The sequence below is a fragment of the Embiotoca jacksoni genome, unplaced genomic scaffold, assembly GCF_022577435.1.
Source record: "Embiotoca jacksoni isolate LCO1_2020_lvr unplaced genomic scaffold, fEmbJac1.0.p SCAF_5, whole genome shotgun sequence".
Taxonomy (NCBI): Eukaryota; Metazoa; Chordata; class Actinopteri; family Embiotocidae; genus Embiotoca; species Embiotoca jacksoni.
Genome location: NW_027185403.1, coordinates 10,730,917 through 10,744,576, shown reverse-complemented (window position 1 = coordinate 10,744,576; position 13,660 = coordinate 10,730,917). Strand labels below are relative to the sequence as shown.

The 13,660-nt window shown below is 43.2% G+C and overlaps 2 protein-coding genes across 6 annotated transcripts in view; both read right to left on the bottom strand.

Moving 5' to 3' along the window:
• The window catches only part of LOC138211355 (amyloid beta precursor protein binding family B member 2), a 39,613-nt gene extending 35,672 nt beyond the window's left edge, over positions 1 to 3,941 (bottom strand). For all 4 annotated transcript variants that reach the window (XM_069171159.1, XM_069171161.1, XM_069171162.1 and 1 more), the window contains exon 1: positions 3,706 to 3,941. The gene's annotated coding sequence lies outside the window, so the exon portion shown is untranslated. The remainder of the gene's footprint in view (positions 1 to 3,705) is intronic.
• A 431-nt stretch (positions 3,942 to 4,372) lies between these two features.
• dele1 (DAP3 binding cell death enhancer 1) lies at positions 4,373 to 11,049 on the bottom strand. Of its 2 annotated transcripts, XM_069171169.1 has the most exons (12): positions 10,849 to 11,049; positions 9,906 to 10,023; positions 9,318 to 9,420; positions 8,529 to 8,673; positions 8,133 to 8,348; positions 7,930 to 8,012; positions 7,698 to 7,791; positions 7,359 to 7,501; positions 6,787 to 6,945; positions 5,969 to 6,061; positions 5,451 to 5,604; positions 4,373 to 5,294 (listed from the first exon to the last, which is right to left on the bottom strand). In XM_069171169.1, the coding sequence occupies exons 1-12, from the start codon at positions 10,877 to 10,879 to the stop codon at positions 5,047 to 5,049; spliced, it is 1,587 nt and encodes a 528-aa protein (XP_069027270.1). In that variant the 5' UTR covers positions 10,880 to 11,049; the 3' UTR covers positions 4,373 to 5,046. The 2 variants fall into 2 exon arrangements, with proteins under 2 accessions (XP_069027270.1, XP_069027271.1); XM_069171170.1 differs by lacking the exon at positions 5,969 to 6,061.
• Between the last annotated feature and the right edge of the window lie 2,611 nt (positions 11,050 to 13,660).

The window sequence follows — 13,660 nt, the reverse complement described above, 5'->3', positions numbered from 1 at the left end:
GCACTTAACACATTAAAGTCCTCACAGCAGAACTTTACAGCATTATACAGAGAAACCCAACAATTCAACAATTCCCACATAAGAAGGAGGGGAGAAAAGAAAACCCTCCTCTTTAAGGGAGAAAAACCTTCAACAGTGGAAAGGAAGAACTCCCTCTTAACAGGAAGAAACCTCCGACAGAACCAGGCTCAGGGGTGGGCGGCCATCTGCCTCGACCGGTCGGGGTGAGGGGAGAGCGGAGGGAGAAAAGGACAGCATAGAGATACAAGACATGAACTGTTGGTGGGGCCGACAAATCACAGAGCAGAGACTTTCAGCTTCGTGGCCGGGACATCTGCAAAAGAAATTACAGAAACTTCCGCGAGTGAGGGAAACTGTTACGGAGAGGCAACAGACAATAAGCAAAAACTACGGGAGAGAAAAAGCATGAAGTTAATGAGATGTAATGGTGAGATACGAGTGTATAGAGAGTGAAAGAGTGAGAGGAAAGAAGCTCGGTGCATCGCGAGGTCCCCCCCGGCTTAATCGAAAAGGAAAGTTTTAAGTCTAATCTCAAAGCTAGAGAGGGTTTCTGCCCCTCGAACACAAACTGGGAGCCGGTTCCACGGGAGAGGAGCCTGAGAACTGAAGGCTCTGCCGCTCATTCTACTTTTGGAGACTCTGGGAACTACAGGCGGGCCAGCGTTCTGAGAGCGAAGTGCTCTGTCAGGATGATCTGGTTCTATAACATCTCTGAGATAAGATGGAGCCTCATCATGAAGAGCTTTGTAAGTCGGCAGGAGGATTTTAAATTCTATTCTTGATTTAACAGGAAGCCAGTGAAGAGAAGCTAAAACAGGAGAAATATGATCTCTCTCGCTAAATCCCGTCAGTACTCTTGCTGCAGCATTTTGAGTTTGAGAATGAATGAGTAATTTGGACATCCTAACAACAAGGAATTACAATAATCCATCCAAGAAGTAACAAATGCATGAATTAGCTTTTCTGCATCACGCTGAAGAAGGATTTTCCTGATTTTATTAATGTTACGTACAGTAGATGAAAGAAGGCAGTTCTGAAAACGTGCTTTATATGGTAGCTGAAGGTCAAATCCTCATCAAAGACTGACAGATCTTTATTTTTATTTTTTTTTAAACATGAACTATAATATTTAACTTTGTTTTGTTTTTTTTAAAGTGAAAGAGACAATGTAGGCATTAAGCAGCCGGAAGGTTATCGGTCATGTGCCTCACTCTTGCCAGAGATCAATAACACTCATTCTTCTTGTGGTTGGAAGCTTACATTACATCTACTTATCTCTATGGCTGGCTAATGTTTGGTCACTGGGTAAGCACTTTTTTTTTTTTTAAAAGGTTTGTTTCTCTGAGCTATCCGCTTGAATGATGTCCAACAAACTGCTACACTACCAAATATAATATGTAATATAATCACAGATGATGTTCATGTGTCACTCATTTGCATTTCTCTGATCTTACAGCGAAACATAAAGCCAATAAAACATCTCTGGCTGCAGCTCAACCCGTCTCAGAGGCTTTTCCCGCCTCGCGCCCCTCTTCTACATAAAGTGTCACTGTTGAAGTGTTAAAAGAAACACTGCATCAAAGTCATGAGGCTGAAATGCATTTGCATGATACTGCGAATGAGTCAGACCCTCGATGTATTCAACCAGGACTGACATTTAAAGCTGGAGCTCAGCAGTAAGCTGGTCTGTGGGGAGGAGAAGTGGCAGCCAGCTCCTGCTATCTAGCTAACCGTGTCTCTTTTTCTTTTTTTTTTTTTTTTTTTTTTTTTATCTCTGGGTGGATCAGCTCTGTGATGCTGAACACAGACGGGAGAATAGCAACGAAGACAAGTGGCAGAGAATCATTGTGATCTCGAGACGTGACACGTACACATGGTTCGCGTCACTGTCACTTCCGTTGTTAAATCATTTAATGGGCTGCAACCCTGTGGAAAGCTGGTAAACAACTGAACACAGATACAGGTGGGAAAACATGCCCAGGCACGCAAGCATTATGTCTAAACACCCTTCCACCCAATCACAAACACCTCAAACAATGCTGCAGTCATCATCCACGCCTTTTCTCAGAAACGTGGAAAACTCAAACGCAGCAGATTTCATTGCACGGCAAGATCATGGGAAAAGAGACGGGCGGGATTTTTAGAGCGAGCAGAATCCCTGGACGGTGCATTTCTGTTCATGCGGGGCCCCTATCCGCTCTCTGCTCCCTAGGAGGTTGTCGTGTTGTCGTCCCCCCCCCCCCCCTGTCACTGAGCCAGACAACCACAACAACCTGTTCGTGCTGAATCTGCGCTCCCTCTCCAGGCCTGTGACTCAGACACAAATACAGTGTCAACAGGTACCATCTACCTGCACTGAGCTGCCCCCGTCTCATCGCAACAACTATTGCTAATCAGCCGAGCTCACCCCTGTCATGTAAAAGATCTGTCAAGCCCAAATTGTACGTTATCTCCTTCATAAATTATGACATTTTTAGGTAGCTCAGATACGTTTCCTGAACTCTTTGCCATTTAAATGCGTTCATGCTCAAATGAAAGACTAAAAAAATCGGATATTTTGGAGACACGAGCCTTTCATGAGACAAGCACAGGTTACTCCATCTGAAGCTGAAAATCGCAGCACGTCTCTGTTAGTTAATAGACAAAGTGGGGCAAAGAGAAGATGCGGTGGGGAGAGTGAGGAGAAAGGAGGGTTATTAGAGGGAGAAAGCGAGGAGAATGACACAGCAGTTTGCAGGACAGTGGGCCACAGTCAACACACACAAGTAGTTGGACCGTTGTCCTCAATAAATCGGCTGTGCTCTGTAACAGCAGAGGTCATTCATGAGATGGACACGATTTTAGCAGCTGGTCGTAGGACAACAGCAAGTGTGTCCCGATAAAGCAACTATTGTCTCAGTTGATTAGTTTCTCATCCTGTTGCTTGTCTTGCTTGCACTGCATGGGAGTAAGATCATTAAGTGAGAAAACAAGGCAATTTTATAGTGGCCATGACTTCTCCCACAGATTCACTAAAAGTAAAAAAAAGAAAGAAAAAAAGACAAACAAAAATAAAACTTGTTAGACGCAATAAAATGTTCTATCATTTTTGGTATAAGGTGATCCTTATCTGCTGTAGTTTTTTTTTTTTTTTTTTTTTTTTTTTTATATATATTGCATGTCCACCTTGTAAACAGGGCTTACAGACAAGGTCACCAAAAAAGATAATTTATGACTTCATGTAAATAGTATGCTTTAGAGATAAATCCTAAGATAATTTCTAAATACTGATAGAAATTTTGGTCAGAGGAAACCATTCTTTATCAACTTGTAATTCCAGGCCCCTTTCCTCAACTCAGGACTGTTTTAGAAATGAAATGCAACAGATGAAAGCACAAGCAGGGGAGAAAATGAACTTGAAAAAGTCGATGATGTCATGGGTGGAGTGTTCTAGCCCCTCGTTTCGTGCTGCCTCCTTATTAAACTCCCTCGCCGACACAACAGAAACGGCCCATCTTTAAATCCATCTAAACGACGGGGATGATGTCTAACTAGAGTTGCCATTAATACGAGAGCGATTCTGTCAATAGGTGAAAAGACGCAGTAAATCTTTAGCATCCAGTCCCTCTCCCTTCGGCCCCATCACCACCGCCGCACTGGGAGGGGAGCGCATCCCATCGGGAGCATCTATTTACATCCACTCACCGCTTCGGTCAGCCTCGGGACTTCTGCGCCTCCCTTCCCGCGACGACGCGCACAGCAGTGAGCGGAGCCGAGGTCAGCAACCCGCTTTTTAAGCGCCAGTCCGCCCGTAGCTGCAGCCGGCCGCCCGTATGAGATCACATCACATCACCTGCCTGCCCTCCCAGCCCGGCTCGCTGCTTGCTGCCTGGCGGCCAAGCTGCGCTTTCTCTCTGCGCCAGAGGATCCCGGAGTGGCGCGGCTCTGTGGAGCGCTCGCTCTGCCGGCCAATCAGAGCCGCGGACGCAGCACGCTCGATGCATGAAGGAGACGCAACCACAATAAATCTACCGGTGTTATTTTGCAACTCGGGTAATGAAATCACACATCATCGGAGTCTTACGTCATGCAGCAGTCGGAAGAAGCATGAATGGTTTTACAGAGCTACACCGGCTCGATCACATCCGACGAGCTCTTCTCTTAAATATTGTGTGAGCATTGTCTGAAAACTAATCATCGGTAAAGTTATTAGAATAAAGTCCAGATTATACCTTAGTTCTGATATATTAAAGTTATTGTGAATACAGACAAATCATCAGTCTCCGCAACCTTTGTCGTGGTATTTTTTTTTTTTTTTTTTTTGATGAGTGAATTTGAACAGGAATGAAAAAGTAACCAGACGTTGAAATAGTTTTGTTTTTAGGATAATTTGTTTTACTGTTTTTACAGAGAAAATAACATCCTTCTCACAGCAAATCATCATTCACTTTGGCATGTCAGGTTCTAGGCTGCATTATCACACAGCCCACAGCACTTACCCTTTTATCTTCTGAACTGTCCTGTTACAACAAGACAGCATTTAACCTAAAAAAAAACCATACTGTAATATCTCTATATATAAATAGGATTAAATAGGACACGAATGTAAAGCACTTTGTCACTTTCAGAGGAGTTAGCCTAACATCTCAGTTGTCAGGAAACAAAACTAACGTTAGCAAGGAGGAAAACGAGTAACCACCCGAGATTTTCAACCCACCCAAAAGCACCTAGATCACTTTTGTTCACTTATTTTCCAGTGAACTCATAAGAAAACACTGTATATACAAACATGATAGAAAGCTGCTTATCTGATTCTGCACATTATTTTTGAGACACCTGGTGCTCATCACCTCTTTCAGAGATAAACCCCCCCCCCCCCAAAAAAAAAAAAACCCAATACACTGTATGTGAGCTACGTTCACATTTGACCAAGTGCAAAAGCTATTCACTGATTCACATTAAGTGCACACCTAAAACACTTTTGACCTTTCTCTTCTGGTGGACTTTAAAATACAAGCAGCTAGTGCTGTTTTTTTTTTTTTTTTTTTATCCTATCCCGACAGTCCATTGGCAGGTTCCTCCTCCCGCTGCGCTGGAGGGAGTTGTGGAGGACAACGACGTGGGCACACGGAGGCTCCCGGTGCTCCAGGAGTGAGGCAGGAGAGGGAGAGTGGCGGGATGACCGGCGGACGGAGGGACACGACCGGCTAGAGAGGAGAGCGGCTGCTGGAGCCGACGCCCGGCTGCGGAGAAACACGGCGCTGAACGGATGGAGCGCAGCGCCACATCTTCTGCTGCAGGGGGACAGAAGGCACATATTACCACCCCCGCTGTCTGTCGCGGCTTATTAAAACGGCGTGGCACGCAGCGGTTTCACCAACAAACACACAGGATGCGGGGGCGAATGCAAACGCGCGTCTTTCCAACACAGCACGTGCGCTTACCCTTACCGTATGTGACATCAGGAGGCGTCGGGAGGCTTTCGGCTCGCTTGTTGCCTGCTTGAGCGGCTCGTTTGTACAAATCAACGGCTGTCTTCAAGTTCCGCTGCGTGCCGAAGCCGTTCTCGCAACATTGACCCAAGAGGAGCAGGGCGCTGTCGTCCTGAGCAAGAAAACAAACGTGGGGCTCAAATTATTTGACCGTCAAGGACAAACTTTTAAATGCGGGAGACCATGACTTTACATTTGAGCAGAGACAAACAGGCAACTTAATATCAGACATTATAAACTGACATTGGGAATTTAAGCAGACACGTGTATGTATGGGCAGAGTGCAGAAGATTAATATTAAAACACTTATTTGCAGCCATAGTAACAGAAAGTTGCTAAAATGCGAGTAGTGATGTTTTGATGATCAAAAAGCACGAGACAGTCGGGATAACCTTTTCCTAACGCGGTTATGACACCGGGAGGGAACGTTATCTGGCCATTGATAAAAGCCTAGAAGCATCTAGAAGAGCACTCACTCCACTCTCTGTTGCCATCTTCAGATACTGGATGGACTTGCAGCCATATCTCACCGGATCCTGAGAGTAGACTGAGGCCAGGCAGACCTGAGCCTGAGGAGGACAACCAGGGCACACCAGCGTGAGCAGATAACAGTGGAGGCATCATACACACAGGAAAGTGTGTTTGAATGGCATTAAGAGAAGTGCTTATAGAACAAACCAGCTCGGGGATAATTCGAATTTCAATTCTAAATGACAAAACAAAGTACCTTGATGTGCAATGTAGATATATTACTCTTATTGGTAATTTGCCGCACTGAATATGAGGCAGATTATTGTGCTCAGCATTTTCAAAAACCTAGTATCGGTCTTTAACCCATATTTTTTTTATACGAGTTCCAAGGACAGTTTCACTTCTCACAACAAGAAACAGTATATTACTATTTTCCCTCTCTGCTGCTGTGACTTCTAAACACAATTTTTTTCAGACACTTCCAAGTCTTGACAAATAGTTTATAGGGTTTGTGATTAGATTAAGACATTATTTTTGTTAAACTTTATGGAAACAAAACAATGTAAATAAAAAACGTCTGCCTGCTTTTATTTTGTAAACCTAAATAAAACAAAATCTTGTAAAAGATATTATGTATTTGAATGTGTTAATGCTGGTGCTCTGTTTCTTGGCCTTTCTAACAGGTTATGCCTTTTTTACTGCAAGAATTCGGTCTCATCATAGTAGGAAAAGGACATTAACATTTCCTGTGGTCTATTGAAGTGACCAGTAATCTACGACCGTGTGAGAGTGAGCCATCATAAACAATACCCTTTTTTTGTACCTTGGTGAGTCCAGCTGCAGCAGCTTGTTCCAGCAAGTCCATGGCTGTGTTCAACTCCTCCACACTCTGGTGCTCCCTGCTGGTCAGGAGCAGCTTTGCATATCGGTACTGGGCTTGTCTGTGGCCACCGACTGCTGCCTGCCTGTAGTAATACAGAGCCTTGAGGAGAAAACATGGGAGCTATTACAATAGGGATTTTTCTTCTTCAAAATCTAATCAAAATAAGAAAGAAGTTAAATTTTGTTCTTTTATATTTCTATACAAGTTGTCATTTGCTCTTTATGAATATACAGCTCTGAAAGAAAAAAAAAAAAAAAAGACCGATCCGACTCCAGCTTGCCCACTTTAGTTTATAGATATGTAAAATCTCCCAAAAGCCCACGTCAGTCAAAAAAAAAGTTATAACCAATGTTACTGTATACAGAAGGAAAGAAAACATATTAGAGACATTTCTATATTAAATTAAAAAAACAAAATAAAAAAATAAAAAAACTTTAATTACGGCTATTTCTTGAGGGAACTAAATTCCATGCTTTTAAAGACCTGCACACAGACTGTGGGTGGAATCTCACCTTCTCCTTGTCTTTGCTGACACCTCTGCCCTTCTCGTAGCACACACCGGTGTTAAATTGGGCTTTACTGTAGCCCTGCTGAGCTGCAGCTAAAAAACAGGCGAAAGCTTCCTCATAGTTCTCACTCTTGGCACTTTCGAGTCCTGTTGTATACAAGGAGATTAAGATATGAGCTCTAAACAAAGGAAATATTTTTATTGAAAAGAAAAAAAAACAAAAAAAAAACAGTGTAAAGGCCATTTGGTTTGTTTGAAATACACCGTCTTAAATAGTAGTATGAATGTTTGTATGTTGTTTGGTGTATAATTCACCTAGCTGGCCGTGTCAATAAATCATTACCAATGATGTTGAGGATAACAGGCACGCTGGTGTCTCCCACATGTTTGAGGTTCTGTGCTGCTCCTGCCAACCGCTCTTTATCAGACAACATGTCCTGCAAACAGAAAAGAAGATAAAAAACTAAATAATCAAGATTAGATGACAAGTCAGTCAGTCAGTCGTTTGTAAGGATAAAGAAAACAACAAAAAAAGTGCTTTCTTTGTGATAAAATTCACAAACTAAAACCTTCACCTCATCAGTGGCATCTTTTTTCTCTGTGTTGTTTTGTTTGGCATCACTCTGCAGAGGACCGGATGCTGACAGAAGTGATTCCTCTGCGGGTTAAGCCGGAAAAACGTATTATTTTCCCACTCCCACACATGCATGGTTAACAAATGTTTCAGAAAAATGCTATTTTTAAACAATCTTTCAACTAAGACTGGCACAGAACCAACCAGGTATCTGCGAATCCTGGATGAGGAGCTCCCTCTGGTGGTCAGAGATGGAGCTGTCAGCAGTAAGATGGTCCTGCTCACTGATGCTGTGACAACTGTTTCTGCTGCTGCTGCTGCTGCTGCTTTGAACTGCGGCTGGATCCTGCTCTTGTCTCTCTGGCACCCCCTGCAAACACAACACACTCCTTCCTCTGGGCAGCACATCACGTCTCGATACTGCAGAGAGCAGACAGAAGACAAAAAAACAATGTCAGGATTGTGATCGCGTGACATTAAAGGGACAATGAGTTCGGCGGTTGAGGTGGTTAAATGTCTGCTGCGCAAAACCGTTTCGGCAAGTGACTTTTATCCCATGTTGGTCTATTGCAAAGTTACAATGGTGCCAGAGGGACTCACAGGTCTCCAGCAGGATGCGGTAGCCACACTTCTGCAGAGTGGAGGGAGCCGTCAGGGCTCCGGGGGTCGGACTGGGCTCAGCGCCTGAAGAGAACTGGGAGTGGATCCTCCTGCAGATCTGCATGAACAGCACTGCTGCTGCACCCTGTGGAGAAACATCAGCTTCGCTGTCACAGGAACTTCTCGCATGCGAGATGTACGCTGCTACCATTGTATAACACTACATACCGGGAGTGTACCGTGAATGTGCCACAGAGAGCCGACGTGTAAAAGGTTTCATTGCAGCCAAAACTACGCAAATTTAACACAATAAAACAATAACCCGTGGGGGGTGAACTGATGTGTCACTGTTGACTCCCAATGAAACAATCAGGGTCATCGCTGCTGTACCTTTTAAAGCAGTTACCACATGAGACCACCGGGTGGTGCTAAAGGAATTAATCAGGTAATTGCAGAATGAGAATATGTGCAGGTAGAAAGTGAATCTTTTGTGTGCAGCAAACTGGACAGTTGTGAATTCATGTTGAACAGTTGTTTTAGTGGCTATTATTACACCACGAAGGTTACAGTTGGTTATTGCAGGTAGAATATGCTCTGATTAAGTAGATGGTAGCACGTTGTCAGACAATCAGTCCAGACTGTTTAATCCTGACATCTTTCTTACGGGAAAATGGGAGACAAATTTGGATAAACATCATGACATAGAAACAATCAAACTACTACATTAGATCTTTGTTAGATCTTTGGGTAACAAGTTTACATTTGAAAATGCAACAACAGTAAACATACCCATCCCACAGCATCCAGGGCTGTGTAACGTGGAAGCTCAGCGTAGCCAAACTGAAAGGTCCTCTGCTTCCTCTTCCTCTCTTCATCCTCCTCCCTGTGAGAGCTGCAAGAAAAACAGCCCAAACTAAATCTAACAATTACGTATCCGTCTCTATTTCCACTCTGCTGTCTTTAAGGCATCACAGGAATAACTCCGTTCGAGGCAGATGGCTTCGCTTCCGTTCCCTCGACTAACACCGTTCGTGCGCGCACACACACAGCAGATGCTGCTCCATGATGCAACCGGCTGAAAGGGAGGCAGCAAGGACAAAGCAGGTTCAAAGAGGAGGGAAAGGAACAAGGGAGGACCGGGATGAGGGCAGCGTCTGAGGTTTGACCTTGATCCAAATTTTCTCTTTTCATCACACGATAATATGGCCGGCAGTTCGAGGGGTAAGAAGTCGTGAGATCAAAGTGAGACGCTGAAGGCTTTTTTTTTTTTTCTCTCTCTCTACACTTGTCTTGACTCTCGAGTCTTTTGTTGTCAAACTCGTCCCGAGTTTGAAGAGTGAAAAGAAAAGAAACAAAAAATAGAGGTGTAGAGGTTACCTGCTGTCAAAGGGGTGATGAGAGGTGAAGAGGACAGCTGAGCTGTTGACCACCTCGTCCTCCACATGGTGGCTGTGGCGCAGTCGCCGGGTGTTGCTGCCGTGGTATCGATGCAGAACTGAGAAGTGGCGCAGACAAGAACAGCGGAAATTAAACGTTAAATGTCCGCGTGTTGGAATTTCAGGGAGAACACATCGAGGTTGAGCCACCTCAAAACTACAAAACATCCTCATTCCTAGAGATGTACTGAACATAGGGAGAAAACACCGAGCAACTGAATTTGATTGGAAATACTTTAGTGGATTATGAGAGAAGTACTCTAGTATAACCAAAGTAAATATTTACACCTGAGACTTCATTCATGTTGGTGTCTGCTTGACTTCAGAGGCATTTCACATGTTTATTAGAGCCGCGATGCTTTGACCAACACACACAAAAAAACCCTCTGCATAAAACACTACGGTTGGAATTTCTTATAATAAGTAACAAATTATGAGTTGATTTTCAGGAACTTTTCGGTAAATTGATGATAAGTAATTAGTTAACGTGTGATCCAATGATGAGAAACTTTGATATGTACAAAATCACATGAAGATATTATGATTATCTGGCACGCATGAAGTAACACATACAGATAATGTATGAAGACTTGACTCTGTAACACGTGTTGTGGACAACAGCATTACAGTCCGGCCATGCACAAACAGGAGGTCAGCAACAAGAGCCAAGATGAACTGGACCAAAATAAACCAGCCTGCTGTAAAGTCAGACTTGAACCGACCTCACTAGCTTTTATAAACACAACGGTCAGCTAAACGCCGTGGGACCCACAAAACACAGCGTTCATTTCTTAATAAAAATAATTAATCTGCGTGCCTGAAACAATAAAGAACAACGTGAAAAGGGGAACAACTTCCCCCGGTGTCAATGACATCCGTCTCACCTCTTCCAACAAACCCTTGGACTCTCCACATGCTTCGTCTTTGACAGCAGCTTTAACTAGACGGTTATCACCGAGGGGACATGGTTAAATGAAGCTGCAGGGTTGTCCAGTCCCGTTAATAAGCTTCCTTCCACTCCCCTCCTGCTGTTTGGCGGCTGGTAAACAAAATCTTTCATAAACTGCGTCGGAAGAGGACCAACCCGGAAGTGAGTCGGATGACGCATCTGAGACGGTTTGAGAAGGTGGTTCGTGAGGTGGCCGCGGCGCCCACGGCTCCCCCCCGCGGCGAGTGAGGGAATTACAGCCTCCAGCTCCACACCATCGATTGTACAATCGCAGAGGGTGAATCCGCGAGGACACCCAGGTCTAAAGGTACTCTGTTTCGAGAAATTTGAAAAGTTTAGATCAGGGGTGTCAAACTCATTTTAGTCACGGGGCCACATACTGCCCACTTTGATCTCAAGTGGGCCAGACCAGTAAAATCGTAGCATAATAACGCATACATAACGACAATATTTCTCTATGTTTAAATCATTGGTGAAGGTTTTTGGATGATAAACCCTACTTTAAGGTCTTTCTACAATAAACTAGAAACATAAAGACCAAAAACTCAGACATCAGCCCACTGTTTATCTGCCTGGGCTCTCCTCTGCAGATTCCCTAGCAGCGAGCGCTGCTGCCTCCGGAGCAGACGTCACATTTACGCTGTTTTTGAAGCAATTACTGGATCGATTAAAAAAAATTACAAAACGTTTGTACTCATAAACCTCCATATTCTCATAGAAATGCAATTGATGTCTTTCTGTAATTTTCACACTTAGCAAAGTCATCCGGCGGGCCGAGCTGGACCCCCTGGCGGGCCGGATCCGGCCCGCGGGCCGTATGTTTGACACCCCTGTTTTAGAGACCCGAGAGACGTTTACACTCTACAGTTTGATTTAAAAACATATATAGCCTAAATTGTTGCACTGTGCCTGGTTTTATTGATTGTGCCCTGTTTCTTTTTAATTTTTTATAGTTTTTATTTCTTGTTTCTCTTGCATTCTGTAAAGCACTTTGTGTTGCATGGAGGTATGAAAGGTGCTATATGAATACATTTTACCTTGCCTTGCATATTGCATATTTTATTGTCTGCATTCATATTGTAATTTTCTTTTTATGGTTTATTAATGTGTCTTAATAATTTCGTAAAGGATGAATCATTCATCCATTAATTCAACAAACAGAGGGTACTTTTAGACTATATTTTTTTTTTACTTCTCTGAAATAAATGAATAATATTTTCCACAAATGTTTTGAGTTCTGGCAGTGTGAGGAAGGCTTGAACCGCAATCATGGCTTAGAACAAAAAAAAATACCAGAGGGAATGTGTAATGGATCGTTTCTAAGATTAGTTAATTTGTAGAGATTCAGCTCACGAGTATAAATAAATATTTGTTTAAAAATGATGTTTCTACAGGCTTTATGTTGGGGTGTAACTACAAATTGAATTTTTTTTAACATTAATTCTTGGACGTTTTGCTGCATTTCTCTCATACATTATTTTTCTCTGACGACACATGAATTTACAGGACATCTTAAGGTTTCTCAGGATCAGAGTGCCAGCAAGGTCAGGTGCTGTAGTGTATAAGGAGAAATGTCTAGTACTGGTCTGATTCATTCTTAGATTGAGGGGTTGATCTCACAAACCCTTCAGAGCTCATCAGTCACTCTGCAGGGAGGTTTGGCTTTTCTCTGCCTTTCCCATTGATCAAACAGTGACGCACGCCCCGACACTTTACTGGAAACGCACACTCTTCCAGTCAGATGGGGCTAAACGGCGGGCTGGGAGGGAGGAGATTTGCATTTGTGAAGTCAAATTAAACTTGGAATAATTCCCTCTTTGACCAGTTGCCATGGTGACATAGACATCATGTCTTTCGCTTATGATCCTCCTCTGGCAAATAAGTCTAGCCTGCAGTAGTTTGTAATGTTAGCAAGATCTCTACACTGCCAAATAAAGTTTGCTGATTCGCCTGGGGCCAAATTTGTCTGGGCAATATGGAAACATCGAGCTGAGCTGGAAACAAAGTCCCTTTAGAGCTGATTAATTGAGCAGTTTGTTTTTACCCATGTTTCAGTCTCTATAACTTCAGTTTTCAAATTTGAGAGATTTAAAGACGGGAAGGGACTCTTAAGCGCTAAGCAATTTCTGAAATCTCACTTGCTCATTTTATTTTCAAATAACATTTCTCCTGTTACTGCCGTTTATGACTCGTATAGCCTCCTTGTTCACAAACAAATTGGTTTCCATACGGTGACTGCAAACTTGTCGTAATACAGCCAAGTGTTATTGGATTGGTAGTCGTGGCAAGTAAGTAGGTACATTTACTAAAGTACTTTCTAAAGTACAATGTAATGGTACTCATACTCATACTGAGTTATGGCATTGAATAATGGTCACAGTGAAGTTGACCTTTGACCTTTTGAACCGATTAGACATTTGTATGACATTTTGTCATAATCAATGCATACATTTTTGTGTTATGGACATGAATATGTTTAATGAGGCCCTGTGACCTTTGACCTTCGGCCACTAAAGTCTAATCAGTGTATCCTTGATTCCAATTGAATGCGTGTGCCAAGGTAGAAGAAATTCCCTCACAGCATTCCTGAGATTTCACAACCACCAACATTTTTCTTGTGACCTTCTGGAGGGGCCTGATCCCTAGATTGGGAATCACTGGACTAAATATACAAGATTTGTTCATGATTATCCAGCCGCAACAGTACAATGACACTCCTGGCATTAACAAGCTAAAGGCTAAAGTCA